The 26,908-nt window shown below is 39.4% G+C and overlaps 1 protein-coding gene across 1 annotated transcript in view; it reads left to right on the forward strand.

Moving 5' to 3' along the window:
- Positions 1-208: 208 nt before the first annotated feature.
- Positions 209-26,908, forward strand: part of COL1A2 (collagen type I alpha 2 chain) — a 39,075-nt gene continuing 12,375 nt past the window's right edge. Inside the window, exons 1-32 of the mRNA XM_069006851.1 lie at positions 209-395; positions 2,559-2,569; positions 3,203-3,220; positions 3,903-3,938; positions 5,603-5,686; positions 6,987-7,043; positions 9,166-9,210; positions 9,308-9,361; positions 9,649-9,702; positions 10,061-10,114; positions 10,644-10,697; positions 10,959-11,012; positions 12,723-12,767; positions 12,970-13,023; positions 13,130-13,174; positions 15,233-15,286; positions 16,695-16,793; positions 16,879-16,923; positions 17,032-17,130; positions 17,705-17,758; positions 17,858-17,965; positions 18,826-18,879; positions 18,981-19,079; positions 19,963-20,016; positions 20,389-20,487; positions 21,244-21,297; positions 21,943-21,996; positions 22,123-22,176; positions 22,276-22,329; positions 23,127-23,171; positions 25,292-25,390; positions 26,031-26,138. Coding sequence (XP_068862952.1) covers positions 326-395; positions 2,559-2,569; positions 3,203-3,220; positions 3,903-3,938; positions 5,603-5,686; positions 6,987-7,043; positions 9,166-9,210; positions 9,308-9,361; positions 9,649-9,702; positions 10,061-10,114; positions 10,644-10,697; positions 10,959-11,012; positions 12,723-12,767; positions 12,970-13,023; positions 13,130-13,174; positions 15,233-15,286; positions 16,695-16,793; positions 16,879-16,923; positions 17,032-17,130; positions 17,705-17,758; positions 17,858-17,965; positions 18,826-18,879; positions 18,981-19,079; positions 19,963-20,016; positions 20,389-20,487; positions 21,244-21,297; positions 21,943-21,996; positions 22,123-22,176; positions 22,276-22,329; positions 23,127-23,171; positions 25,292-25,390; positions 26,031-26,138 — 1,968 coding nt within the window. The 5' untranslated portion in view covers positions 209-325. The remainder of the gene's footprint in view (positions 396-2,558; positions 2,570-3,202; positions 3,221-3,902; positions 3,939-5,602; positions 5,687-6,986; positions 7,044-9,165; positions 9,211-9,307; positions 9,362-9,648; positions 9,703-10,060; positions 10,115-10,643; positions 10,698-10,958; positions 11,013-12,722; positions 12,768-12,969; positions 13,024-13,129; positions 13,175-15,232; positions 15,287-16,694; positions 16,794-16,878; positions 16,924-17,031; positions 17,131-17,704; positions 17,759-17,857; positions 17,966-18,825; positions 18,880-18,980; positions 19,080-19,962; positions 20,017-20,388; positions 20,488-21,243; positions 21,298-21,942; positions 21,997-22,122; positions 22,177-22,275; positions 22,330-23,126; positions 23,172-25,291; positions 25,391-26,030; positions 26,139-26,908) is intronic.

The raw sequence follows: 26,908 nt of genomic DNA on the forward strand, positions 1-26,908 counted from the left end.
GACGAGTCAGATTTTCCTTCCGAAAGCCTCAGTGTCCACGTCCTCAAAGCATGGAACCAATTTAGCGTCGCCGCCCCCCCGCCGCTGCCGCTGCCAAGGCTGCTGTGGAGGGCTGGAGACACGGGGCACGTGACAGCCGGGGCGGTGCCGGGACCCTCCTGCGGTATAAGTAGGGCGGACCGGGGCTGGGTTAATTTAGCGTCCCGGGCAGCAGGTTTCTGCTAAGGTTGGAGTTACTCCTCGAGACTGTATGCCTGCGTCCCACAGGCGATAGCTAACCAACCGACTCGGCACCACAAGGAGTCTGCATGTCTTGCAACTAGACATGCTCAGCTTTGTGGATACACGGATTTGGTTGCTGCTCGCAGTAACTTCATACCTAGCAACAGGCCAACGTAAGTGCTTTCTGCTTGTTTGTGACAGGGGTGGTGGCAGGGGTGGCTGTCCGGCTTTGTCCCGACCCTCTGTGCTTTGTCCCGACGCCCGCCCCACGCACGGCAGTCTGCGGGGAGTTGCCGCTTCCCAAGCGGTAGAGACCAGCTCATAAACTGCCACCTCCCTCCCAGATCAGAATCTAGATTCTTTCTTTCCCTCAGAAAAAGATGGCAAATGACCAACGAGATCTCCATCTACGGAAAAAAAAAAAAAAAAAAAAGAAAAATTAAAAAAAAGGGACAACCTCCCCCCCGCCCCGCCCCAGCCGGGCTCATAGGAGGACGCAAAGCCTCATCTCCAGCGCAGATGCTGGGAGGACATACAAATGCGGGCTGGGAGGAGAGTGCTTGCGGCGAGCGGAAGAACCCAGGCTGCACTTCTGTGAGACTTCAGGCGCGCTTTCCGAAGCAGGGAGCCGGGGGAAGCGGGAGAGCAGCGGCTCATCCATCCCTGCCCTCCCTCCGAGGGGCTCCCAGCGGGGCCCGCTCCCGCTCCGCGCGCGGGGCGCCCCCTGCGGGCCGCTCGGGGCGCGCTCGGAGCCGGCGCGGCGGGCGGAGCTGCCCGCGGCCCGGGACGCTCCCACACGCTGAGCCCGCCGGGCTCCGGGGAGGGGAGGACCGTATGGGGCGGGAGGAGGGAGTCAGGGAAGGAGCAGTGCTCCGCGCTAGTGCGAAAAAGGAGCGAGTGCAGCTCTCCGCCTCTCGCTGGATGAGGATGTAGTGCTCCGTCATCGCAGTGAGCGAAGCGCACCCCCCCCATCCGCACACACACCCCACACACTGAGTTGGGAGGGAAACGCGCCCCGCCACTCGGCTGGGGGCGAAGCGGAGCCTTCCTGCGAGGTAGCGCCCTGTGAAGGATCCTCCGAGCCCCTGGCCACCGTGGCTTTGATCCAGGGTTTGGCCGCGTTCCAGGGCGGAGGCGGGAGGGAGCAGCCGTGCGCTGCTGCCCGCTCCTGGCTCTGGGAGCCCCCAGGAAGATGCTCCCCCCCGAAAGGTGCCCCGGGTCGGCCTCGTCGGGGCGGGGGGCAGCGGCGGGGCCGTTCTGGAGGGGCGTTCTGGGGACATCCGCCCAACCCCGGCCTTGGCAAAGGAGACGGAGCGGTTCGTGTAGGGGTCCCCGAACACGGCCGCCCCGCGCTTCCTGCACGGAATTTGGGTGGGCGCCATTGTCACCGGCACCTGGGGGCAGTAACGGCTTTATGTTGGGTTAGCACAGGCAGTCTGTGTGTACTGCGGCGGAATTCCAGTGCTTTCAGCATTTCAGCACTGTTACCTTTTTCTGGACTGCACGAATCATCGGAATTTAGTGTGCTCATACATTGCCAAAGTGACACGTCGTGGAAAAACATCCAACAGCCTATTAGTTAGTGGTGCTATTAAATTGCTGGCAGTTAAGTGTGATGTGAGACTCTTTTTATAGTGAGTTTGAGACAAAATAGATTTTTAATTTCTTGAAATTAAGGAACTCAGAAAAATTGTATCTCCAGCTAGTGAAAAAAGAGCTTACTCACACTTAGTAGTACATAACATACAGAGATAGTTATTTGTAATTTGGCGTTAAATAGCTTCAAACTGTTCCCTGTTACACAGTTTTACAGGAAATTGTGGAAATAGGGATTTTGGCTAGAACCATTCCCCATAAAAAGTGGGATTGGGTCATTTATATTATAAAGTTTCAGGTTACTCCTACAATTTAATATCTTCACACATGACAGTCTGCATGGGGTTTATTAATCTCTTGCATGAACACATATATGATAATACATAGGTGTGGGGGTTTTTCTATGGAGCTATGTTTAAACATGTTTAGAGCAGGTTTATAGTTGATATCTGCCTTTTTACTGTATCAGCCATATTACTTGTCTTGATTTCATTAGCAAGTTCATTTTGAATTTGAAATACAGGGCGATTTCACCCGTGAGTCCTTCCAATCTAAGATAATCATCTTAAAATAAGAACTTACATTAAGAAAATGTTTATTGCATTAAGAAAATCAGCAAAATTTCATCTTGAATAAAAAGCAGCAAATTTAATTTTTAATTTAAAGCAAGTTTAAAATTTTAAACTTATAAAATATTTGATATCTAATTATCTCTTTTTTTCTTTCCCTTCTGTTTGCAGATGTGAGCGAGGTCAGTATAATTTTTTAAATCTAATATGTAACGTTCCAATTAACAGGCTAGGCTTTGCTTCTTGTGGCAGTATTATTTTCTAACATTTACTCCCAAGATGGTCATGGAAAAGTGGTGATTAAATCCTGAAGGCACTGCCTGGAAAGGTACCCACCCCAATTTCACAAGTGGGATGGCCTTTTTAAGAGACTGCCTTCATAGGTGTAGAGACCATGAGGGGAAAGTAACGGAGCAGTGCTGTTTGGACATTGTACCTGGCAGTTTGGATTGGAGATAGCTCTACTTTAAAGCCAGTTTTACAGTCTAAATTTCATTGCACAGTAGGATTATGAAAGAGCTCAGGTGTGACTTTTTTTTTTTTAAATTCCAGTATTTTAGGCTGTACCAGTTATAAAGTTGTCAGTCTTCAACACAACATTTTAATACCGTTACGTGCATCTTTCCTATATATAACTAGCCTTCAAAGGCTAATTTTAAATAATTTTAAATCACAGAGCATAGTTAAATATACTGTATTGACAAAAAGTATACTTCTGTAAGAAGATGAGTCTAAGTATATGCATTATTTTAGTTTAAAATACTGGCAGAAACTAACTTTTTTTTTTTTAATTCTCTTCTTTATTTTTTTTCCAGGCACCTGCAGGGCGGAAGGTAAGCATTTTTCTTTTTCTTGTGTGTAAATGAACATGATATCAGGTAGTCTTCAGCAGATTAATATTTTGTTGAATATTGGATGAAAGTAAAATTGACTATGTTGATTATTTTCAGTGTTCTCTGAAAATAGCTGTAGTGCTGAGATGAATAGGTAGTAAAAAGGAGAGAACAGTCAATGTTGCATCTTAACACCAGGGTAAATTCAAATATTGAATTAAAGGTGCTTTACCTATGAGCAGAACTAAGCCTACCAAGACCTGAATGGCATCAAAGTATCATTCTTATTTAAATTAGAGTTCCTTTGGAAAGACTTACATGAATTGAATAGTACAACAGTATCCACACAGGTCTAAAAGGCAAAATAGATTCTATATTATTTCTAAAAGTTACTGCAGTTAAACTAGAACTAGTTATTTAGTAGAAAAAAAACCAGTTTTGCAAGTACTTCAGTGGTCTGTGCAGTGACAGTTTAATTCACACAATAGTGGCAGTGGCTAATCTATTTCCAGTAGATTATTGCAGACAAAAATATGCTGTCTGTGGAAAATAGCTGTTGAACCTCTATGTGCAGCCTTCTTTTCCTTTTAATGTACAGTAATTATTCTTAATGTATCTGTTTCCCTGTATTGTCCTGGAAAATGTCCATGGTAACTCATTAAGTGTTACTTTCTTTCGGCAGGGCCCTAGAGGAGACAAAGGGCCACAGGGAGAAAGGGTAAGGAATTCGATTGACATTTACTTGTGATCCTTGAACAGTAGTTGTTGGAAGACCAGTAGGAAAAAACTAAGTTCAAGCATTGCTGTGAGATTAAATGATTCTACCCGTAGAAGCTTGCATGTACAATTTCATTAAAAAGAAAAAACAAATTACCTATGTACCAAATTCTGCCGTGGCAATACTTCATCAGCCTAATTGTGGTCATTGTGCCTGAACAGATGTGATTGAAATCATAGCACAGCCTAGCTCTTCAAGTGATGATTTGAAAAACATTTTTCCAGCTGCTCACAGTAGAAATAATGCATAGAAATGCAGAGGGAAAAGTTGACATGTAAAGATGCAATCTTTGAACAATATGGTGTATGGTTAAGCTCTCTACATAAAACCTGAATAGACTAAGCCAGTTTTGAAGATCGTTCATTACCTGTGCCTCCAATGATGTTTTGGAAAAGCTCTTTTCTTGGCAGCTGGGCATTTGTTATCTAGCTTCTGCCAGTCAAAGTGGATGCTGCTAAAGTATACTGCTAAAGGCTCTACTGTAAAAGTAACCATAAATAAGGACAGTTGAATAATTTAATTGTAATTTTTGTTCATATTGCTGATATCTGCTTTTTTGGTTTGCTTCTGCATCATTGCTGCTTTTTGTAAAGTGGTATTCTGAAATTCACATACTTATCTGGGTTGTGTGTAGTTACATGTCTTTTTTTGTATCTTTTGAAAATGAAAATGCTGTAGTACTGATGAGGGAGCTCTTGAAGATTTCTGAGATCATGGTATGCTGAAAAATGTAATGGAAGCTATTAGGAGGACTATATCTGTGTGGTCAGCTGGATATTTGCTTTGGGCTGCCACTAACTAAATTTGTTTAATGAAACTAGATGTTTTCTTTGTTCTGAAGGCAACAAGCCTAATTTTGCCTTTTTTGAAATCCATTTATTATGGATTTAATTTAGTACTGAACTGGGTCCAAAATACTCAACAAATTAAATACCTCTCATCAATTACCATGATGCCAAAACTTGACCACCTTTGTGTATTGAGGATGAAAGAATGTAAGGACAAATGTTACCAGACTGAACACAGATGATTTCAACCTGTTGTAAAAGAAGTTCTGACAGTGGTAGCAGAGGGACAGTATCAAAATTCTGTAGAAGAGCACTGCTTAATTTTAATTGGATTTGCAATTGTACCAGCAAACAGTCTATACTGATTAAAAACTGACCTTGGACTAACTCTGGATTCATGTTAATTCATATCAGTAGGGCTGACCTTTTCAAATCCTCAGCTGGTCAAATTTTAGGCTCTCAGGATCTAACAGGCTGTGTGGGTCCACATGGATCACTTGGGGTTCCTAAGTCCAAAGTTTGTCACTTAAAGTGAAACTCCCCAGTTTGGAGATAACGTTTTGGTAGCATAAATCCAATATTGCTCCCAAAAATCTCAAATATGAAGCTCCAGTATGTATCTGATACAAGGTGTAGCAAGGTAACATAAAATCAGACTATGCTTATTCTCTCAATATTTATTGAAATCCTTAACCGTGCATATATAGCGCTGCTGTGGGGTGTGCTGTGGGTGCCTGGTTGTTAGTGAAGTTACCACATCAGAGATTTCTTCAGCCACTTCTAATTTTCACTGGATAATTCTCTTTTTAACTCTAGGGTCCACCAGGTCCACCAGGCAGAGATGGTGAAGATGGTCTACCAGGTCCTCCAGGGCCCCCTGGTCCTCCAGGTCTTGGCGGAGTAAGGCATCCAAACTTTCTATTACCAGAACTCATAAGCTGTGCTTTGTGACCAAGATGAAATTTATATCTTCTGAAAAACACTGTTGTTGAATTGAAGAGTGGAAGAAACATTCTCTTGCGAGCCGTAAGATGGTCCCAGTTCCAGTGGAACTGTCCTTGGGGTGTATATACTCCATGGAAAATTTGGATTCTGTATTCAACAGGGACTTAGGGAGAAGAGCAAATCAACCCTGTTATTTAGCATTAAATTTACACAGTGATAATGTGTATGGGTTGGGAATCAACTAAATGAAACCAGTGCTGTTAAGTAGATGGGGGAAAAGAAAGCTTTGTGGTTTGATTCAAGAGACAGCAACTGCATTGGAATAAGCTGAAGAAGACAATTCCTTAAGCAAAAAATCAATTGAAAGTTCTGCAGAATTTTAGACTATTGTACGTTAGAATTTTTTCTTTTTCTCTGTATTCATACTGCAGAACTGTAAATGGGCTGTTGTGTACACACTTTGTGCACAAGTGTCCATCATGCACTCTCTGCAGAATGCTGGATTTAACTCTTTGCTTGACATTAGCTTGCACAGGGAGCATGAAGACATAGACAGTGCTGTATTGATCAAGTTTATTAAGTCCTTCTGCATGGAAGAATGCTCTTTTGACTTCAATGTGAACAGCAATAGTTTATTTTGCTGGTTCCAAATATCAAACTGTTTTCATTAATTTTTCTTATTTTAATTACGTTAATAGAACAAGCAAGAAAAGGGGTTTTGATTGTGTTGTGGAGAAGCTTTTTCCATTTTGATAAAATATCAAAAATCCATTGCAGTATTTCTGAGGCTGCATGTTCCTCAGATGTTTCTGAAGGGCCCACTTCATGCAATAGTTACTCAGGGCTGGTACATGAATTTTACTTACACATATTTTTTCACTGCTTTGCTTAACTTCCCTTATTGGAAATTAGGCAGAATAATTTGAGAGTTTCAAGAAAGCTTTCAATTTTAAATGAGCACTGAATTTACATTCCTCATTTTCAGTTCACACTATTGCAATGCCTCTCTGTCACTTGTGCAGAGATATTTAGGTTTGAAAGGGCCTTCCCAATAAAATCAAGTCTTTTTGGAAACAAGTGAATAGAAATGTATTTATAATAGGGTTGTATTTACTGAGTTATATATATGCTGCTTTAACGAACTCCATAGCAAGTATAACAAATCAGATTATATTTACATGTAGAATGTTGATTAAAAATACTTTTTAAAGTAAAATTTTTAGTATTTTCATTTCAACCTTTCTATTACCTACAGAACTTCGCTGCTCAATATGATCCATCTAAAGCAGCAGATTTTGGCCCAGGACCTATGGTAGGTATATGACATAGCACACTTGATAACTCGCATGAATAATGTGTTTAGGATTTTCCTTTGACACTAATTCAGCTGTATTAATGAAAAAAATAGTGTTAAAATTAGTGATTTGATCATCTGTTGACTCAGACTGGAAACTGATCCTTTAATTTATGATGATGTAAAGTGTTTTAAATAGTCTTAGGACTTGAAGTATGGTCTTGGATCTGTATATTCATCTCCAGTATAGCACTGCTGGGTCTTGTCTTTAACTCTGTTTGTTGACCACACTTCTATGAGTCAATTAATCAGTCTCACAATCTGATGTTAGATAACACATCTACTTTGATATAGTATTACTTTACCCATATTGAGACAGAAAATTATGTTTTATGAATGAGATTAACTGTAAAGCTGCTCTCTAAAACAGACACAGGCCTAAAAAGTAACTCAGTACCTTGTCTCCATTTGGTGATAACTTTTCCTCCATGGCTGTACAACTCTCTTGATATCCTTGGATTGCACAGATTTTTTAGGAAATGGGCTACCACATTTGGTTCTCAATATCTGAATGTTAGTACTTGGTACTATAAGGCTATTCTGAGGACTACTAAGAATATAGCTCACTGTTATACTATGAACAAATGGAATTTAAGGGCTCTCTTGCCTCTCCATAGGAATTTCTAACCCTTCCATATGTTAGCAAATATTTTCAGTGTACATAGATAGCAGAATATGGGTTAAATTCACCACACATGCTGACGTCACAGACAGTGCATCTGATGGGTGAGCAGCAGGATGAAGGATGACCAGGGTTATTCTTGGTCAAGTGCTTGTCTCCACTTCCAAAAATACTCTAATATTACAGGGATTTTGGAAAATACTTTGGCATCCATTTAGTTATGAAATATAGGAAAATAGGAGTACCTTTAATCAAGTTCTGCCCTCAGTGTCTGATGATTATTCAGAAAACGTGGATGAGGGTTTATTTGAGGTGTCACGATTTCCAAGTTCCAATTTTTGAGCCAGTTAGGTTCATTTGACAGAAACAGCAGTAGAATATACCTATTTTGAGGAAATTTTAAGTTTCACAAAGAATATGTAAAAGATTGTGAAGGGAAAAATATTTATGGAATATAAGTTGTGAAGAAATTAACAGGATTTATGCAGCACATACGATTCAGACTAGAAACAGTTACTTTTCCTAGAACTACTGCATGTGTTCATATCCACAACATTGCTTTAACTTTCATGAGTAAATGCCTGGAATTAGTATGCATTTATTCCTCTTTATAAAAGGTATTCAGTCTTATGGGAAAGCTACATAAGCCATTGAAAAGTTGGCATATGATTTTAATCTTGTAATGAGAAAATCTAAAAGACTTTCCAAGAAAGTTTTAAAACCAATTAAAAACATAATGATTTCTGTTGAAACATCTCCTAAATCATTTGTTTGGACTGTACAAGTCCAAGTTAAATTTTGGTTCGCAATTGTTTGCTTGCTTAGTAAATCTTAAAATCATAAGCTGTTAAGAGAGAGCACTAATCTGCAGAAATTTCCTTTTTAGGAGTGATTTTCTGACCCTGTTTTTTCAAGATGTATGTAAATTCTAAATAATGTCAAGGAGAGTATATTAGTGACTTATTTTGCAAGTGAAATGAAGGAAATTTAATCAAAACCAGAAAACAATGAAATATTTAGATAGAAATAGATCATTATTGGAAATAGATGTGTACACAATATGTGTAAGAGGCTTTCATAATGCATTATGACCCTCATCTTTAAACTCTGGATGTTTCTGCACAGGAAGGGTAGAAGGAAGAATTCACTAAAGAATGAACCAGTTCACTTGCTAACAAGCCAGAATAGATTAAGAAACCTAATCATAAAGTTCACAGCCATAATGGTACATTCCTAACCATTGCACTGGATTCTGGCACTGGTTTGTTGCCATTGGAAGATGTTTGCACTTGGACTGCCTGAGCAAATTCATGCAGATCTCTTAACTTCCTCTGACTTCATTTGAACATTGCACTGTGATGCTAACCAGTATTCTAGGAATGCTGAGAATTGGTGTTATAGATAAGTTTTATATAATTGTCACCTTTTTAAAAAGGTTTTGTAATTTTTCTTCCCTAGGGTTTAATGGGACCCAGAGGCCCACCTGGAGCATCTGGACCCCCTGTGAGTACCAGTCTTATCTCTCCTACTGACATTGACATACCTGTAAAATTACAAATTATCTTGTTTGGAAACTAAAAATATCTCCCTTATTTTCTAGGGTCCTCCTGGTTTCCAAGGCCTTCCTGGTGAGCCTGGTGAACCTGGTCAAACAGTAAGTACAGCTTTCATGTACAGACACTGGAATAGCACACCAAAGTAGGCTTGTAATGCTTAGGCCCCTTTCTCCTATCCATGTGCACTTCTTTGAATGTTTGGAAACTCCTGCTTGATCCTGTTACAGAAACAGAGCTAAACACTAAGATTCAGGCTCTCTCCAATTGGAATCATAAACTGCAAAGTCAGTTAGTCTCCAACTACACCCCAACTCAAGTCAGAAAACAGTGGGAAGATATATGTGAAGAATGATGCTTTAAGTAATCCTCAATCTATTTTTAACAGGGTCCCCAGGGTCCTCGTGGTCCCCCTGGTCCTCCAGGAAAGGCTGGTGAAGATGTAAGTTGTTATTAAATGTCTCTCATCTCTTTTGGGGTGGTGATTCAAGTCTAGCAACCACGTTATTGTTAAGCTAAGAATTCTATTGACCATATTTTTTACATTGTTAAATAAATAAGTCCCTGAATTAATTATTTTATGGTACAAGAGATGCAGTAGGTTGGGAATGTACAGAAAATCAGATAACTTCCAAACCACTCCAAATATATTAAACTTCCTGAATACAGGGAGAAGAAAACTTGAAAGTTAATGGTCTCCCAGTATTTATGGAAAAAGAGAAGCCTTGCCAATGTATTTTCTTTTTTCCTAATGGTTTGTGTTGATATCCTCCTTAGTGCATCTTTATTGCATTTTTTAGGGTCACCCTGGCAAACCTGGAAGACCTGGTGAGAGGGGTGTTGCTGGCCCTCAGGTATGTAGTGATCCACTGAATATGGTACAAACCAGTTCACTAATCAATGAAACCTAACAACCTTTCTGAATTTCACCACATTAATGATCTAATAATATTCCTTATATGGATTAATACAATTTCAGTCCTTACCTGCAGGGATATCATATAGTTGTATTTTTGTTTTGTTTCCCTGCCCTATTCCCACTAAATGAGTATATATAATGCAATGAGTAACAGAAGTGGCATAGTGAGGAGTTACACAGGAGCAGGTAAGCAGGCACCTTGGCAGAGAAAGTTTAAAAAGCTGTCCTATCACATGGTAATGCATGAAATTTCTGAGGTTCAGAACTGGAAAAATCAGGTGGATTACTGTTAGTCTTGAAATAAGTCTGGTTCTGAGAGGTTAGGATCTAGATTCTGTTCCTTATTTGAATGATAATGACCCAAATCTACTTGTTAATTGTGTTGAAAGACTCATTCATCATCTTTCCTTTTAACTCCACTGTATAATACGAGAGACAATCATTCATGCACTGTGTGTTTTTAGGGTGCTCGTGGTTTCCCTGGAACTCCTGGTCTGCCTGGCTTTAAGGGAATTAGGGTGAGTACATACATACTTTTCCCTGAATATTTAAGACTAGCAATGCTGCAGCATACTGAAAACCCCTGGAAATCCTCTGAAAGTGAAGAGTGCATGAACCTCTTTGAAGTTTTTAATATTGCATGATATGAAAGACTAACTATTTCTGAAAAATCAGAACACTACATTAGGAAATAATTTTGTGTGAAAGGAAGGATTTGCATATAGCCATTTGAGAGAAAATCATATACGTATCAATATTTATTTCTCTACTCAATATAGGGACACAATGGTCTGGATGGTCAAAAGGGACAACCTGGTACTCCTGGCAGCAAGGTAAAGATGAAATCTGAAAATGTAGAATGCATTTGTAGCTCTTTCTAGCAAAAGACATGTGAATTCCCATCCAATCAGTCTTCCAGGTTGCCACTGAACATTGCCCAACTGCAATAATCTAGAAGTCAGTGGATCCATGTAGAACAAATACACGCCCCTTGTCACGAGAAAACATTCCTGGGGCCCTATTCTTGAGCCCTCAGTCCAGCTGTAATAAGCAAGTTACTGTTTTCAGTGAATAAAGGCTGCAGAACTGGGCTCTTAATGATTGACTATTCAGCAGCACTTCAGAATGATTTTGCTATCTCTCCTCTTCTCTGGATTGTATCCTGCATGTGGGTGGGATTTTTTTAAAGCACGTTAAAATGACAACATTTCATTTTTCTACAAAACTATTGTGTGAGACACATGGTCAGTGTAAGGCTTTCTGCTAAAAATCTGGATAGATGCAGTGCTGAGTTAAGGCTGTTTGATCCTCACAGTCTTGTTTCTTTTTATCATTTTCATATTAGTGCACATTTGAACACTAGCCTTAAAAAAACCCCATTCTTAAAGATATATTCTGAAATCTAGTCTAGAAACATCTCTGGTAAACTCTTTCTCTTTTAGTTTTTTTTCTTCTTCCATTCCACCTCAGTGCCTAATAGTGTTCTTGAAAAATTCACTATATTGCAGCATTGTGTTACAGGAAATCCTGACTGATTCACAGGAGACCTTTATTCACAAACTTCTAATATAACAACGAAAAACTCAAATACTAATTCTCCATCTTGCTTGTTTCTAAGAGCTTAGCACTACGTGGTTATAGGATTTTTAATTGTATCCTAGTATTCTTCAATATCACTGCTAGTTGTTAACCTTCAGAAAAAGTTTAGATGGCAAAGTTTGTCCAGTCGTTGGACATTTAAAGCAGATAAAGCAATTAAGTAAAGGATAGAACAGTTACAAGTAAGAGTGCTGGAAAACACCAGCATATTTAATCAGGGTTGTTCATGATATAACTGTGCTGAAAGCAGTGATGAAGGCAAAAACTTGCACTCTGCCGCATTTAAGACTGGGTGCATTCAGGTATATCCAGGATACCAGTGCTCTAGGATGAGTCTTGTCACTGTAGACCAGCCTAGACCTGTTGAGAAGGCTGTTGAGAATACACTACTAAAGGGAGAGGAGCCATGTATTAATGGCTGTTACTCAAATACTCAGTATTATTGGTCTTAAGTTAAAAATAGCTGAGGCAGATCTTTATTTTAAGCCATTTGAGAGGACTTTGTCACCTTAATCTAAGGCAAAAGAAAGCATCATTCTGCTGCTGCTCTAGCTAAAAAACAGCTGCTGATTGATCTGTATTGGTAGTTGAGTATCCAGGTCCAATCTCTTCAGTGTGTACTACAGAGTGGATGTCAGCATAAAGGAAGGGGGTAAAGAAAGCAGAGCAAGTGAAACAACTTTCTCTGGCCCTCCCCTTCTAAAAGGATTCCATCTGGCTGTGTTCCAGTACATGCAGGAACAACGGCAGTCTCTGCACCCTCAGGACTTGATGTGCTATTGTTGTATGCTGTGATGCAGAAACACAGACAGTGCTATGTTATAAAGTGCTACAGAAAACACAGACAGTGGGATTCAGAAGCTGAAAATCTCTCTGATAGTGTTATGCTACCTGTCCAAAGCATCCTTTAAGTAACTTAAGCCTCCAAACTTTCTTCTTCATAGGGAGAGCCTGGTGCCCCTGGTGAAAATGGTACCCCAGGACAACCTGTAAGTATTCACTGCTGCTGTGGGAAATTACAATCTGATAGATTTAGTTACACCAGTATTTTCTTCAATATTTGTCATTACTGACACTTCAGATACCCAGATACTCTAATGTAATAGAAATATGACTTAGCAGAGGAAAAAAAACCTATATATCTATGTTCAGTGAAAAGATACCAATGAGTTAATTTAATTTTTCTTTCAGGGTGCTCGTGGTCTCCCTGGTGAGAGAGGAAGAATAGGTGCCCCTGGACCAGCTGTAAGTGGCTTTCCACCTGTCTGTCGTCATGAACCAGCCACTTACTGTGGCTTTCTCTGATATTCAGCTCTCTTTGCAAACTATTTCTCATGTTCTTTCCTCACAGGGTGCTCGTGGAAGTGATGGTAGCACTGGCCCCACTGGACCTGCTGTAAGTTTCAGTCTTGCTTTTTGACAGTGTGGTTCCATTAGGCTTTGTGCTTCTCTTCCTGTTTTTAGAGGATTTCTTGGACTTGTAAGAAGTTGATTGTGTTGATGTTTTTAACACAGTTCTTTGTTGCTTATCAGACCATCACAAAGAGAATTAGTGAAAGATAAACCCTTTGCAGACAATATCATGAGAGCCTCAGGATTTATATTAAACACATCCATTTCAAAGGAGCCAAATATTCTCTTGTTGGCACTGGTGATTTTGTGAGGTTTCCCAGCACATTTCACTGGGAAACACCCAATGCACAGAATTCTCATTTCCAACAGTCTAACAGAATAGTTCTCATCCCAAAACTAAAGAGACTTTCTACTTTTTAACAGATAGACACCATGCACATGTTACAGATGGCTATAATTATATACATCCTGTAAATCATATATGCACAACAGGACATAGCTTTGTGCCTGCAGCATTTTCCTGTCAGGCTAACAGGCACTAACCTTTTTCATTCACCACTGATACATGAGTTGTGAGCTAGTGTGAAAGGCCTGCAAGATCCAACTCTCCTGATCTGACAGGTCAACAGTAACTATCCTAGTAAGAGCTAATCCAATGGAGGTTTGTCCATTTAAAAGGAGTTAGTGCTGCCATAATATACCCCTGACTTCAGGAAACCTCATTTATCTCAGCCACATAAATACAAGGATATTGTTTTGACACTGTGAAACAAATCAGGAATACACCAGAACAATAGTAATAATAGTTAATAGTGTTTTTCTTCCTACCTTCAAAAACTGAGTCTATGATGAAGCTGTACTTGGTTCTGTTTTGCCAAAGTTGATTTTTATACCCCTTGTCACTTCAAACACCTGTTGTGCTTTAACAGAGTAGAATGTGAGGATGGCTGTGAATTTCTCTTCAGTTCTTCCATGTGGAGTGTTTAAAAAATATGTGATTGGGCATTTAATTTGCAGGCAAATAGAGATCTTACAGCTAAGATCTGATGTAGTAGAACCAAAACATTTTAGCTGAAGACATTTTGAATGAAAGAAACTGAGTTGCTATAGGAAAAATATTCTGAAGTTGCTGATTGCATAGGTTGTTATTCACAATGGGCACAGCGTTGCATTATGTCCCAATGTCTGTGCCAGGCTGAAGTTATTTTACACATACTTAGGTTATGATACCATAAATATTATGCAAAGCAGTTATTAACACTCATTTTTTAAAACTAAGATGGAAATAATGTTTTATCCTTCTTTCCACTTGGAATTTAAAATGTAAAAAAGTCATTGCAATGAAAATTCTGGAAGTTTATGCTTTCAAACATATCCTAAAGAGCATTTGGTCTTTTTTTTTTTTTTTTTTTGCTTATGCAAAACCAGCAACAATTCCAGATACCCCCTTTATAATACAGTAGGCTACAGAATGTCTGAAGCTCATTCCTCTTTGTTATACCAGCTGGCCCGTTTTATTACCTTGGATTTGTGAGGCAGTTTTATTATAAATATTTCTAATTGAAAGATGTTAGCTCACAAAAAAGTAGATATCAATTCCCAGTATCAATTAATGAGTTGGATATTTAATTAATAATTGAAGAAAAACGATCCCTTTTTATTTGTATGCATTAAAAAATAAAGGCTATGAATCCGTCAGTGTATCTTCTCTTGTAATGTCTGGTACGTTGGAACTTTGTCCAAATGTAATTATAAATCTCACAGCAACAAGTAGACATAGTAGAATCAGTCATCTTGCCTTGCAGATGCCTGCCTCTGCTCATCCTGTTTGTTCTTTCTCAGGTGTTTGGCCTCAAGGCAAGGTTTTACCAATTCTTGCTTAATTTGCACTGCAAATGTTGTTTAAGCGTTGACCTGGCTTTAACTGTTTGTAGTGAACCAAATCTGTCAGTTTGGAACTGCAAAAGACAAACTCGTATTCTGAGGTGGTAATGTGTGGAATAAATAAATGTGCATTTTTTAAATCTGTTTACTTCAACAAGCAAGCTATTTCTTTTGTCACTGAATACCTTTACACAACTGCTTCCCTTTCATTTCCCAGGGCCCTATTGGTGCTGCTGGTCCTCCAGGCTTCCCAGGCGCTCCTGGTGCTAAGGTAGGAACATCTGCACCTCCTGGTACATTTGACAGTGAAGGTGAAATGTACTAACCAGAGTTTCTAGGCAGCAAAAAACCCCCCACTCCCTATGAACTGAGAGTACTTTCTTATCAGTTACTCTGGAGATTCATCCTCATCCTTATCTGTATTTGGACAACTTCAGATATGAATGCTAGTTTAAAATACAGCATTTACTTCACAGCTGAAGATTGATGCTGGGCAGGTTTAAGAAGACATATAATCCTTTTACTGCTTCCTATGAGGTGCACTTATATATACCTTCCAAGGGTGACACAAATCATGATAAATAAGCAAAGCAGCAGTTAATATCACTTTACAGAGATAGTGGAGGACCAAGAAGCTGCACTTGAGTATTGGGCTATTTCCAGTCGAAGTTCTTGAAATTACAAGGCAGAAATTGCATTTCAATTTTTCAGGTTTAGGGCAGTAGCATTTTGCTCTTGTGGGCTATAATTTATATTATTGACTTTATTGCTTTATCTTACCATTTTTTACGTGGCTAAGAGCCTCAATATTTTGAGTGTCCAAGGAAGGACAGAGAATTTAAGGAAAGTATATTGCATATACTGCATTTCCAAATTTTGCTATTTCCACAAAATCCATGTTATTCTGTGTTACAGACAAAACTTAGTCCACTTTTAGAAGAAAATAAAGTATTGTTTTCTAGACCAATAATTTGGACTAGAAATTTATTTTTAACTGCAGGGAAGATGAGAAAAAATTGAGATCCCATTCGGGTTATTATTGTCAAAAGGCAAGACTTTTGAAAACCATCACGTCTTCTCTAATGCAGGTGTAAGCATGGTTATAGCATGTAGTTTCAAGAGAAGACTGTCTATGTGTCCAGGGTGAACTCTGAACTGCTGAAGAGAACTTGTCATTATATTCAGGTTCTTGTAGTGGACTTAGGGAGTACAACCTTCTGAAAATAATAGCAAGAACCTTTTTTCTGTCATTTACTCCACTTTGAGCACTATCACACAGCACTCTGATCAGGCATAATTTTTCATTTTGTATCTGTGCAAATGGCATCTGAAACTGCAAGATAATGGTCAATTAGGTCTCATACTGTGGCACCTCAGGCCAGTTCTGGAGGCACATGGATGTAAATGAGACTGGAATTCTAATTCTGATTTTTTTGGTGAACCTTCTGGATAAACATCTGTTTTTCCTGTCTTAGCCATTAGCTTAGATGAAGCCTAACTAAACATCTCAACTTGAGTGATTTTAAAATTCATTAAAAGCTCTCAGCTGCTTGGCTTTCTGGCCTCTGAAGTGAGAATATACAAATATGATTATCTTCATGCCAGGCTGATATAGGATTGCTTCACTATTGCCATAACACTGTGTACACTGATAGAGGGTTCTTCCTTCTCCCCAACAGGGTGAAATCGGACCTGCTGGTAATGTTGGTCCTAGTGGTCCTGCTGGTCCAAGAGGAGAGATTGGACTTCCTGGTTCCAGTGGTCCTGTTGGCCCTCCAGTGAGTAACTTGCCAGACTTTATCTATTGTCAGATGTGTGCACTTTTGATACTGAATTAACCAGTATTGTTATCTTTTTTAATAGGGCAACCCTGGTGCTAATGGTCTTCCAGGGGCTAAAGGTGCAGCTGTAAGTACAACTACACTCACACTTTCTTATCTAAAAAAACCCAATTCGGTTAATGCAGCAGAAAAGACAATGGGTTCATAATACCTTTTTTTCCCCTCTGTTGAACAGGGTCTTCCTGGTGTTGCTGGTGCTCCTGGTCTGCCTGGTCCCCGTGGTATTCTTGGTCCTCCTGGTCCTGCTGGTCCTAGTGGTGCTAGAGGACTTGTTGTAAGTGACCTCCTATATTGCATGTCTTCATTTGAAAACTGGACACAGTGTCCACAGTTGTAAAAGATCTCCTCTGGATACATTTTTGTTATAATGCAGACATTTTTTTCTTGTTACACTATAGTTTGTGTCTCATTACTTGCTTTAGATGCTGAGACTGAAAAGGTTCACTTTGCACTCCCTTCGAGTGCAAGGAGTAGTTGGACTCGATGATCCTTGTGGGTCCCTTCCAACTCAGAATATTATGTCACTGTGAGGCTCTGTCCATGCTGATAGTATTGAGAGATGTGGCAGCAATCTCCCAACTAGGCCCTCAATGGGTATCCTCAGCAGAGGAACCAGCCCTAAATGTGTCATAGATAAATACTGTCATTTTTAAGCATCTTTAACATGTTTGGTTTTGTGCCTTTTAAGCCAAAAATACAGTTGTGCTCATTGACCATTTTCACAATAGAGGGAGGCATGGCATTAGATGATAAAAGAATTTTTTGATTCATGAGTAAGTTCTCCAGGTAGAAGAGAGATTTTTGGAATGATGCCTAATTCTGTCATCTCTTTTTGTTTTGGACTCTAGGGTGAACCAGGCCCTGCTGGTGCCAAGGGAGAAAGTGGTATGAAGGGTGAGCCTGTAAGTATGGCAAAATATGAAGGTTTTTTCAATCAAAAGCCTGATAATATTTGCAACACAGCATCTGATTTCTTCTTTTTCTCTGTTTGTCCTAAATAGGGTGCTGCTGGACCTGCTGGCCCTCCTGGCCCTAGTGGTGAGGAAGGCAAGAGAGGCAGCCCTGGTGAACCTGGCTCTGCTGGTCCCCCAGGCCCTGCTGGTCTGAGAGTAGGTTTTCTTTTCATGTTCCAGAAGTAGAAGCAAAAAGAGAAGTGGAAATCAATCTAGAGTCCCACAGGCAAATTAAATAATTATGAGTAATTAAATTTGCATTAATACTGCTAAGCAGTGATAATTTTAAATTCTGAGCCTTTTGGTTAGTTGGGACCAAAACAATTTTTGCTTTGCATAAATGCTTATTTACTATCTTATCCCTGAAATATTTAGAGATTGCTTTGATTTATCCACTGTGTAATATTTAGTGAGTTATCTTTTGATTACTCTTAAAAGTTTGTGATGGGATTTAACTGCTTAAAACAGACAATGGGCTCACATAATGGAGGGCAGAAGCCTTCATTTCAGTGTCTTTAAGGATGCCTAGTAAACTTTTCATTGGGTGAGAAAGCCACTCCATGAACTTCAGGAGGCATGTAGCTTCATGAAGGAAAAAGAATTCACAGGAAAATAATATGAAAAATTGCAGTGTTTCCCCCTAGATATTTTTTTGGCAGAGATAAAGATTCAGTGTTGCATCTTGGGTAGGGTGTACAGAGTCAGTCAGTAACTCTCTACAGGGAATGTGGAACTGTGTGGGCCAGGCTGTGGGATCCTAGCTGCTGGCTAGAGCCACTGTTAGTTACAATGAACACTGAAAATGATACAAGCAGATTAGAATTTAAAGAAATCTACAGGAAGTGAGAGAGATTTTTCACCATACCTGTTTACACTGAGGTGTGTATGCTTAAAGGTGCACTTACCTCAAATTCAGCAGACCTGCTTGGAAGGCTGAAGTCTAGTAAGCACTATCCACCTCAGAGGAACAGATTTATTTCTTTCCCTTTCTTGATTTGTTTTGTGTTGGCTTGCAGGGTGTACCTGGATCTCGTGGTCTTCCTGGAGCTGATGGCAGAGCTGGTGTCATGGTAAGACTTTGTCTGGGTCACTATTTCTGAACCACCTTTTATATACAGATTTGTGATGCTTTTTGCTATCTCTGCAAACATTTTATTTATTTCTTTTGTAGGGACCTGCTGGTAACCGTGGTGCTAGTGGTCCTGTTGGTGCTAAGGGTCCTAATGGTGATGCTGGCCGTCCTGGTGAGCCTGGTCTTATGGGTCCAAGAGTAAGTTTGAACTCTGTGGAATAAGTTTGAACTACATAAAAAGAAAATTACTTACAATTAATGGACAAAATTATTCAGGAATTCAACTGCAAACTGCAGTATTATTCAGGAATTCAAACTGCATGTGCTAACCACAATTAGGGCATTTCCACCACTCAATTGAAAACATCCCATTAGGAATGGTTAAGAAGCATTAAAATGTTTACTGAAATTAGTTACTTTTGTTATGGTAGCACTTGATTGCCTTGTGATGGAGCACTGTCCTCTTGTACTGGATACTGCATTGACTTCTGTAAGGGGCTTCCACTTGTGATTATTTACAAAATGTGATCATTGGGATCACAATTGAGGTGTGTGTGTCCTCTTTAATGAACTCAAAGGAAAGCAAACCCTACTAAAATGATGTGAGTTGGCTGATCTCAATTATTTTTCTTTTATTTTGCAAATTATTTCACTGAAAACAGCCATTCACTTTTAGTGGTGTTGGCTGCAGCCAGATTATATTCATGTCATTACATTTATACTCCTTATTCTTTCTCTCCCTACCCTACCCTGTGAAGTGAAAGTTTGCAATGCACATGTGAATGTTAGGCATCTGCAAATGTTGAAACTCACTATTGTCCAAAGCAGAGCCTAAATTAGTTTCTCTGAGTAAAACAGGTTTTCCCTACACTGATTTTCAACTGGCATGGGAGCTCACAGCACCAAATTGACAGTCAGTGTGCTTCATGTGGAAATGTGATAGCACTTACAGTCCTGTTTAAACAGTGTATATCGATAACTTGGCACCTCTGTGTGTATGCATGCATGCATGTAGAAAAAATTCTGGTTGTATTGGGTGAGTTGGTTTCCTTCTAAAAACATGAAACTTTTCTTTTCTCAGGGTCTCCCAGGTCAGCCTGGAAGCCCAGGCCCTGCTGGCAAGGAAGGTCCTGTTGTAAGTACCTTGCTTTTTATTCTGTTCTCCCATTGCATGTGAAAGAATCAAGTACAGTTGTACAAAGCAGACATCTCAGCACTGAGCTCTAACACAGCTCTGTAAAAACAGCAAGATTTTCTACTGCAGTACTCAAGATCAGCTTGAACCTTTCCATTCATTTCTGTGGGTCTCAGATCAGGCTTGTGTCCTGGAAGGGGAAGCAGAAATACAGAGTTCTACAAAAAGGAGTAAAAGGGAGGGATGCATAAGGATGTGATGTATCAACAATGGTGAAAAGTTAAATGACATTTGCTTCCTGACATAGTTCTCCTAAAGCTGAATTCTAATTAAATTGCCTCAGCCATTTAATAATACAATTTCTTTTTCTAGGGTTTCCCTGGAGCAGATGGTAGAGTTGGGCCAATTGGTCCAGCTGGTAATAGAGGTGAGCCTGGCAACATTGGATTCCCTGGACCAAAAGGTCCCACTGTAAGTACAGTACAGAAACTTTCTATTTCTATGAAGGTATTTCCAGACGAACCTGTAGGTTCCCAACTCTTATCATTAATCCAACACATCTCCCTGTATCCTCCTGTGCTGCTCATTGGATGGCATTCCCTTACATTCAATAGTTGTTTTAAATTATTTTCCATCTATCTAAAATATGATTAAAGAAATGAAAAAGCAATTTTCTTAGGTTAGGGATATTTTGACATTTAAGTGATTAGAATAATATATGTCTATTTTATGATTTCAGCGTGTCCATTTTACCACTTCTGTATATTCACATCAGTAAAAATTCTGTCAAATTTGGCCATTAAACCAGTTATTTATGGAGCAGTATCCAAAGCTCACTCAGCTTTGAAGAAAAGCTACCAGTGACTTCAGTGGGGTTATTTACATGTCCCACAGAGGCCACAGATAACAATCATGTCCTGGATTTGGGTGTTGCTGTACATACACACATGCCAACATATAGAAAGTGTATTGCATAGGATACTGTATGGAGTGCCATGAATTATAATCTCAAAACATAAAGGCATAGAGTTTTGAAAAGACATGTATTTTTGAGCTAATCTAAGTGATCCAAAATGACAGATGGAGCTCATGGGTGTTTTAATTGGGGTTAAAGAAATATTACAGTAAATCTTCTGGCAATGAGAGTGTAAGTCTGTGCTTGATAGTTTAAACTGAATCTAATATGAAGTCTTGGTTAACTTTTATATGTTTTTCTTTCAACTTCAGGGTGAACCTGGCAAACCTGGTGAAAAAGGCAATGTTGGTCTTGCTGGCCCACGGGTATGTAGATAGTTTTCTTTATCATCTACCAGAGAGAAAAAAAAGTAGATTTTCCAAACCTCTATAATAAGATAGCATTGGCTTGTGCAGGCAGGAATAGATGATGAAATTAGCAAAGCCCTTGGGAATGCATTCATTTTAGCTTCATATCAGTGAGGGCTATTATTTAATGGATAAATGAAAGCTCCCCTTCTTGGGTCTTAATTGGGTAATTAATCATGGGGTATTATCTTACAAAGAGGTAAAAAACAGCACTCCCTGTCCTTAATTCTTAGAGCACAGTGTATGGTTTCTAATTAACCCTGTAAATTTCCACCTTTTTACTGATAGTTGAAACTTACTAATACTTCCATTTAAGGGACCCAAAAACCAGTCTGCTGTGGGGAAAATGCTATCAGCAAGATTTCTATACTCTGTAATTCCAAAAGAAGTTTCTTTAAGGATGAATGTGCTGCAATAACTAAAACAATGAGAATTTAAAACTTTAAGAATCTTTAGTACTTCTGGCTGTGAAGTTCTTGCAAGTAAATGGTTAAGTTCAAAATACACAGTCAGAAACCTTTGGTTTCAGCACATAATCATTTAGAGATATTATTTATATCAAATCAAAAGTTTGATAACAGCTTTCTACTTGAACATATATAGGGTGCTCCTGGTCCAGAGGGAAACAACGGTGCTCAAGGTCCTCCTGGAGTCACTGTAAGTAACAGCCTCCACACAAATCCAATTTGTGATTTACTTTTCATTAAAGGGATTTCCCATTTTTAAATCCACTTTCCTGTATTTCTTCTTCCAAGTTAATCACTTATTTTTCATTCCATTCAGGGCAACCAAGGTGGAAAGGGTGAAACAGGTCCTGCTGGTCCTCCTGGCTTCCAGGTAAGTAACAATGTGCTCTGTTCAATCTTATCTATGGTTCCCAAAGTGTGAAGAGCTTCTGCCTCAACTAAATTTGTATTCTCATTTCTTTACACTCAGGGTCTGCCAGGTCCCTCGGGTCCTGCTGGAGAGGCTGGTAAACCAGGCGAGAGGGTGAGTGACAGACACAGCATTCCACAGATGGGGCAGGCATTGCATGAGGGCTGTGTTTGCAATGGCACGTGGTGAAGCAAGAGCCTCTTGAATCTATTTGCCAAAACAAAGCAATCAGGGTAACATGCAAACTTTAATAGTCCCTTTTGCATTGGAACTTGTATCACACTTTCCTTTTCAAAGTTTTGGTATGAAACAGAGCAAAGACAGCTCTTTGCTTTTTGGGCCTTAAGTAGAAAAAAAATATGGTTATTCCCCCAGAAGAGGCAGTACATAAAAAATATTTTACTTCACATTGCTTTCAAGATCTTCAAGGTTCAATCTAACCTGCATTACTCCAATTATGTTCTTGCACCTCAGTTTGACTTCAGTGAATTTACAATGGCATCCAACTGAGGTAGTTCAGTTGTAATCTGTGCTCTAGCTGCTGCAGAGTTAGTGTGTGATATAATCTGCAAATCGAGCATCCTATGTGTCATAATCACCTTTACCATGTATAGTTACATCTGTGTCCCTGTAAAAGAGTTTATGTTGTATATGACTGAAAAAAAGAGCTTGTAATTTGGTAACTAACTCTTCAGATGAAAAAGTACTATCTAATGTGTACCTTGAGATCCTGTGCAGCTGGATGAAAAGGGGTTATTTCCATGTATGTAATAGACTGTCTGAAATTTTTTCTGAAACTTTTCAATTTGCTGCTACAATTTGAGAATTTCCATTTGTGGCTAAGAAACAAAGTACAATTTAAGCAAGTAAGTTTCCCTTAGAAATATACCACTATATCTGCTCTCTTCTAGGGTCTTCATGGTGAATTTGGTGTCCCCGGTCCTGCTGGCCCAAGAGTGAGTAACTAACTGGAAATCTGGTACAGACTGTCTTAATAATATGTTCAATAATAATAGTAGCTATTCACATTTCCGTGTTCCTCAAGGCAAAAAGCTCTTCTCTGTTACAGAATAGTGCATTGCAGCAGACTCCCAGGAAGGAAGGATAATATTCTCTGCTCTTTGCAGGTGTCAGGGTATTTGAGTTAGGGTTAACATGGTTGCCATGTCAGTAAATTTCTGTATAAGCAGTATGAATATTACCCAAATAATGATGTCCTGTATTAATGTCTCTTCCAATGAGACTGTGGATGATAAAGGACTGATCCTACAGTGTTACACTGAGGCCTGATGAATGTGAGAATTTTCATCTGCAGTGCTTGTGTGCAGACCTTCTTAGCCTGACCATTTCAGTTTTACTATCTTTTACTATCCCTTGCTAGGCAGCCCCTACCTCCCCAGTACTGTCTTTGAATAAATAGTGGGCTGAATTCAGAACCTGGAATAGTCATTAGAAGGTATTGCCTCCCACTTCCCTTTAATCCTGAACTGTCAATAAACATCTTCAAAGAGCTTTCTCTGGAAGCCTTCCTGCACGGCAGGAAGATCCCATTTATGTAGAGTAAGGAGTAGTTTATAAAATGCTCAATTAATTATTTGATTTCCAACTCCACCTATAAAGAGATTGATATTTAACCTACTTCTGTTGCTTCTTCTTTTCTTCTGACTTCCAGACTAAATGTGTCCAATGACAAATATTCCCATTCATTCTTGTAAGTTATGTCAATCAGTTTAAGTAGCACTTTTGCTCCCTATGTTTTAGTGCCGAGGCTGTATCAATAATCATGTCTGAGCTAAACTCTCATTTTGCCAGTGTATCCAAGCCAAGTTCCCTTTGTCATAGCAGTAGCAGTTATTTGCCTCTGCTCCAGCTTGCCCTAAGCATCACATCCCCAGCCCAGGGTGTATTTCATCCAGTATTCCAAAGTAGGTCTTACTGATGCTTTATACACAAAACTAGCACTTCCTAAAAATACCCCACTGCTTGTGCCAGATCACATTTTCCTTATCATGTCTGCATCATATTGTTGGCTATTACCTTTCCCTTTCGGTCATTTTCACCATTGAAACCTCAGTTTACAGCAGAATTCTCAGTTTTGTGCCTAAACAAATGACCTGGTACTAGCACTCTTGAATTTTATCCCTTTGCTGTGGCAGCCTTCTAGCAGGTTATTCACTTCTTCCTGTGTAGTATGCCAATCCTTCTTCCTGTTGAAGAATGCTTCCACCTTTGTGATATCTGCATATTTCTTCTTTTTCTGCCTCTCTGTAATTAACAAAATGTTTGAAAAAAATATCAGTTGAGGAACAGCTCTACAATAAAAGTTAATCTTTTTCATCACTGGTGCTTTCTGGTAGTGTGCTATCTCCCCTTGAGTCAGCTCTTTGACCACATTATAATTCTTATACAAAATTCCAGATTTTCCAGCATAACTAAAAATCTCCGTTATACCTTATCAGATTATTCACCAATGTCCAGCTTAATCACACTGAGATAATTTGAGAAAAATTTAGTAAAACTGGTGTTTCTATCTTTGATAGATCTACTGTGTATTTAAATCAAGTTTCTGGCTACTTCCATGTCTTCCATATCATATCTATGGATCAGAATTTATCCTTATACCTGTATTAATGTACAGGTCACATTTGTAGGCTTTAGGTGTTACCTTTATTCTCCAGTATTCACCAGGCATTTGCCACTGTAAAAATAATTGTTTTCCAGTTACTATCCCTTTAATTTCACTAGAATCCATATTTGTCCTAAAACAGAATCTCCATTTGACAGTAGAATGCCAGACACTGTTAACAGAAAAAGCACAGTAGCCAAAATCCATGTTCAAGAAGTATTCATACTTTAGTTGTCAGCTGTTACCATGATGCAAGACTTTATTACTTCATTTTAATATTTTTGTGTCAAAAACTGGAGCCGGTTCTTATGACCAATTTAGTTAATAGCTGCACAATTCTAATTAAAGGTTTGTTCAGATAAAAATGCATCACACTGGCATTGTTCCTAGCCAGTGCTTTCAGCTACAGAACAATTCAAGGAAGCACTGAGACCAGACTGTCTCCTGTAGGGTGAACGTGGTCCTCCCGGTGAGAGCGGTGCCGTTGGTCCTGCTGGTGCCATTGGAAGCCGTGGTCCCTCTGGCCCCCCAGGCCCTGATGGTAACAAGGTATGTCATTCCCAGCTGCCACTGCCTTACTGTTGAATTCCTGATGAGTGCAATCCAAAACCTCTCTCCAAGTGGTAAAGTTCCATTCCAGCTAGTCCACATTAATAATGAATGGTTTATGTTTAGTGCCATAGATGATGGTAGGGGAAGTCAGTTTGAATACAGGTTGTCAGCTGGGTGTGCTGTTACTCTCTTTGGAGATAGGATCTGAGATTCTGACCAAAATTCATGCTGACTTCTATTTATACCCACACCTACTTGTACACAGGAACTTCTTGTCTAGTAAGCAGTATTTTTCCTCAAACATTAGGGCAATAGTAAGTGATCATCTAACAGATGATGATGTTGGCTTGATGCTAAGTGAATCTGGGTCTTAGTTTTCTGGAGTTTCATGGGTAGTCTTTCTATAGAAGCTTAGTTTGGAACATGGACCTTAAACCTCAGGAGCCTACAGAATCAGAGACAGTGTTCACACGTAGCACTTCACTAGCTGGAAAAGTAAAACATGTACAATAGCTCAAGACAAAAATGTTACTACTCACACTGTTTACAACCAAGCAGAATGATGGGCAGAAAGTAATGATTTTGTTCCAAATTGTGAGTGACTTGATCCTGACTTACATGATGTTATTGCTGCTAGGGTGAGCCTGGCAATGTTGGTGCTGCTGGTGCTCCTGGTCCTGCTGGCCCTGGTGGAATCCCAGGAGAGAGAGGTGTTGCTGGTGTTCCAGGAGGCAAGGGTGAAAAGGTGAGGTGGACAACTGCCTTGTTACTGCATGCACAGGTTTGAGATGCCTAAATGTCATTAACTTGGAAAAACCTGCAGGTTATCCCATTATGACTTTTATCTACTGTGAAACTGTATTACTCAATAGTCAGCAAGTAGAGGTTTTGTTGGTCTAGCAGACTGGCAGTCTTTCCTAAGGTACTATCCTAAAACTTTTTAAAAACCACTATGTATTGACATGCAGATTAATCCAGAACATTAGGCTGTATTAATGAAGAAAAGAGAGAGAACAGAGTGCTGATCTGGTTTCTTTACTCCAGTGATGGCCTGAAAAGAAATTTTTGTTATATGAAGCATATTGACATTTTTTGTGTCCGCCCATATGATGTCATTAATAGCTGTTTTCTTGCTTCATACAGAAAGTATAATATGAATACCCAGAAGAATTTTTACAGATGGATATCTCTTGACCAAAAGAAAAGACATTTTGAAGGGAATTCATATTCTTTATTTCTAATACACATGGACATGGTTTTCAATTTCTAATTCCATTCAAAATTCTTGAGACCTGGGAGAAACCAAGCAGGTTTCCCATGAAAGAAGCAGGTTTATTCTGAAAAGCATGTCAGTCCTCTTTGCAAGCCTTCCCTTTGAAAATCCATACCTACTCAGCAATAAGAATGAAATAATAATCAAAGTTCATTTATGCAGAAAACCTAGCATGATAAGCTTTTTTTGTGATGTCTAAGTAATGCACATATTCTCAGTAAACAGCTCAAGACTTCTTTCAT

The sequence above is a fragment of the Aphelocoma coerulescens genome, chromosome 2 (genome assembly GCF_041296385.1).
Source record: "Aphelocoma coerulescens isolate FSJ_1873_10779 chromosome 2, UR_Acoe_1.0, whole genome shotgun sequence".
NCBI classification, from domain to species: Eukaryota; Metazoa; Chordata; class Aves; order Passeriformes; family Corvidae; genus Aphelocoma; species Aphelocoma coerulescens.